General features: G+C 41.5%; 1 protein-coding gene across 1 annotated transcript; it reads left to right on the top strand.

Annotated features, from left to right (window-relative positions):
* The first annotated feature begins 2,721 nt into the window (after positions 1-2,721).
* Positions 2,722-3,183, top strand: LOC133313000 (uncharacterized). The gene has a single exon (XM_061514299.1). It carries the CDS (start codon positions 2,722-2,724, stop codon positions 3,181-3,183), a length of 462 nt encoding a protein of 153 aa, XP_061370283.1.
* Positions 3,184-3,553: the final 370 nt, after the last annotated feature.

The following is a 3,553-nucleotide window of genomic DNA, read 5'->3' as shown; positions in this document are numbered from 1 at the left end:
ATGAAGTTGTTGAGGATGTTTCTGCTGAATTCCTTGCTGATTTTTCTGATTTTTCTAATTTTTCATCTACTAATGATTCTGATTTCCGTGGTTGTGGTGATAGTCAAGAGTGCATTGTGTGTGCTGAAATATCATCACATCTTTCTAGTTTTAATGATGCACTGATTGATGAATCTGATTCTGAGTGTGAATCTGCATTATCTGAATTGCCTGCTGATATTATTGATGATCCTAATTCTGTTTCTGAGAATTTGTTTACAGGCATAGCTGCCGACTTGTTTTCTGTAGAATTTTCCCCACCAACTACACCTCTTCCATCCATTGAACAGCCTCCGAAATTGGAGTTGCAGGTTCTGCCTGACCACTTGAATATACATTCCTTGAAGAGAATGAGCAGCTACCAGTCATTGTGGCAAAGAACCTTCTACCTGAGCAGGAGGATAAACTGTTAACCCTGCTGAAAGCAAATAAGAGGGCAATTGGGTGGACAATGGCTGACATTATTGGCATTAGTCCTTCCACGTGCATGCACCATATTCTACTTGAAGAAGGAGATAAACTAGTGAGACAGCCCCAAAGGCGTTTGAACCCACTAATTCTAGATGTGGTGAAGAAGGAAGTAACAAAACTCTTGTAAGCTGGAATGATTTACCCCATCTCTAATAGCCAGTGGGTTAGTCCTGTTCAGGTGGTTCCTAAAAAGTCGGGAGTCACTGTGATTGCCAACCAGAATAATGAGCTTATTACAACAAGAGCTCAAAACAGTTGGAGAGTCTGAATAGACTACCGCAGGCTCAACCAGGAAACCCGCAAGGATCAGTATCCTCTTCCATTTATTGATCAGATGTTGCAGTGGTTAGCTGGTAAATCCCACTACTATTTTCTGGATGGATACTCAGGCTACTTCCAGATCCACATTGCACCTGAGGATCAGGAGAAGACGACCTTCACATGCCCCTTTGGCACATATGCATACAGGCAGATGCCCTTTGGACTTTGCAACGCACCAGGTACTTTTCACCGTTGCATGGTAAGAATCTTTACTGAGTTGTTAGAGGATTGCATGGAGGTTTTTATGGATGATTTCAGTGTCTATGGTTCTTCTTTTGATGCATGTTTGGGTAATCTGGGTAGAGTTCTGAACAAATGCATTCAAACCAATCTTGTGTTGAATTTTGAAAAATGTCATTTCATGGTTGAGTCAGGGATAGTTTTAGGGCATGTTGTTTCTAAAAAGGGTATTGAAGTGGATCCTGCTAAAATTAATGTTATTACTGCTTTGCCTTACCCCGCTTCTGTGTGGGAAGTTCGTTCTTTTATTGGCCATGCAGGTTTTTACAAACGTTTCATTCAGGATTTTAGCAAGATTTCTCTTCCACTGTCCAATCTCCTCCAGAAAGACATTGACTTTGAGTTTGGTGATGCATGCAAGGCAGCTTTTGATCACCTGAAGCACTGCCTAACCATAGCTTCTGTGATCCGGGGCACCTGATTGGTCTCTCCCATTTGAGTTGATGTGCGATGCATCTAATTATACTGTTGGAGCTGTTCTTGCTCAGCGGGTCAACAAGGCCCCACATGTCATTGCATATGCATCCAGGACATTGGATTCTGCTCAATCCAACTATACCACCACTGAAAAAGAACTCTTGGCTATAGTGTTTGCTCTTGATAAGTTTCGGTCGTATCTGTTAGATACCAAGGTTATTGTTTTCTCTGACCATGCAGCTTTGAAATTTCTTTTAAAGAAAGCAGATGCTAAGCCTAGACTCATCCGGTGGATGTTGCTGCTCCAAGAGTTTGATATTGAGATTAAAGATAGAAGTGGAGCGGAAAACCAAGTTGCTGATCATCTGAGCTGCATCACCTTTCTTCCATCTGACCCTATACCTATTGGAAATAATTTCCCTGATGAGCAGCTGTAAGTTCCATTGGTTTGCTGATATAGTTAATTACTTGGTTGCTGGTGCATTACCTGTTGACTCCACTAAGGCTCAGACCTTGAAACTGAAAAGTGAGTCTAAATACTATGTGTGGGATGATCCTTACTTGAGGAGATTTTGTAGTGACCAAGTGGTTAGGAGATGTGTGCCGGACAGTTAGACTCTATCTGTTTTGAATTTTTGTCATGCATCTGCCTGTGGTGGTCATTTTGGACCACAAAGAACTGCAAGGAAGGTTCTAGATTCTGGTTTATTCTGGCCTTCTCTATTTCATGATGCTTATGAGTTTTGTAAGTCTTGTTCTAATTGTCAAAGAGCAGGTAGCATTTCCCGTAGACATGAGATGCCCTAAAACCCTATACTTTTCTGTGAGGTTTTTGATGTTTGGGGTATTGATTTTATGGGTCCCTTTCCTGTTTCCTTTGGTTTTGCTTACATACTCTTAGCTGTGGATTATGTTTCTAAATGGGTTGAGGCGAAAGCCACCCGAACTGATGATTCTGCTGTTGTTGTAGATTTTGTCTGTTCTCATATTTTCTGCAGGTTTGGCATTCCTCGAGCCATTATCAGTGATCAGGGCTCATATTTTTGCAATAGGAGCATGGATGCCTTGCTGAAAAAATATGGAGTCCTCCACAAAGTATCTACAGCATACCATCCACAGACAAATGGCCAAGCTGAAGTTTCAAACAGAGAAGTTAAGCAAATCCTTCAGAAGACTGTCAATGCTAATAAAAAGGATTAAAGCAAGAAGTTGGAAGATGCTTTGTGGGCGTACATGACTGCCTATAAGACTCCGATTGGGATGTCCCCTTACCGGCTTGTTTATGGTAAGGCATGCTACCTACCAGTGGAGCTGGAGCATCGGGCATATTGGGTTGTGAAGCAGTGTAACATGGACCTAATCCAGTCAGGGGGAGAAAGGAAATTACAACTGCAAGAGTTAGAGGAGCTTAGCTTGGATGCCTATAAGAGCTCACGCCTATACAAGGAAAAGACAAAGGCATTCCAAGATAAGCAGATCCTGAGGAAAGAATTTGCAATGGGCCAGAATGTGCTGTTATTCAATTCCCGTCTTAAGTTTATGCCTGGTAAACTCAGATCAAGATGGGATGGCCCCTTTATTATTACTGCTATTTTTCCTTATGGTGTAGTTGAATTAAGTGATAAGCAGACTGGAAACACCTTCACTGTGAATGTGCATCGTCTGAAGCCCTTTTACAAAGGAGTACAGCAGTAGCAGCTTGTAGAGACACAGATGGATGCAGAGCTTCGACTGCTTGATGTTGTTTACCCTCCTTAAGGAGGACAGGGAGTTCACTTCCTTTCTTAGCTTTGTTTTTCATGTTTGGATTTCAATAAAAAAAAAAGAGTTGATTGATTTTCTTGTTCTCTTATGATTGGTGAGTTATACATGGATTATACTTGAATCACAGGGTTTGATAGAAATTTTTGCTTAGGCTTGGTTCTTGATTCTTGGATTGCATTACTTGCTGCTTGATACTGTGCTGCTGATTGTATGATTTGGTATACCCTCGTGAGGTTTTTGAGCCTGTAGACATGGTCTTCATCTGTAGGCCAGTTTTCTTTCTTGTGTGATTCTGCTCTTG

The sequence above is a fragment of the Gastrolobium bilobum genome, unplaced genomic scaffold (assembly GCF_033153095.1).
Source record: "Gastrolobium bilobum isolate Gb01-03AN ecotype WA unplaced genomic scaffold, APGP_CSIRO_Gbil_v1 utg61035, whole genome shotgun sequence".
In the NCBI taxonomy this organism is placed as follows: Eukaryota; Viridiplantae; Streptophyta; class Magnoliopsida; order Fabales; family Fabaceae; genus Gastrolobium; species Gastrolobium bilobum.
This window is presented reverse-complemented; position numbering and strand designations above follow the sequence as displayed.

Coding starts and splice junctions, on each gene's coding strand:
- LOC133313000 (XM_061514299.1), top strand. CDS start 2,722: ATGACTGCCTATAAGACTCCGATTGGGATGTCCCCTTACCGGCTTGTT.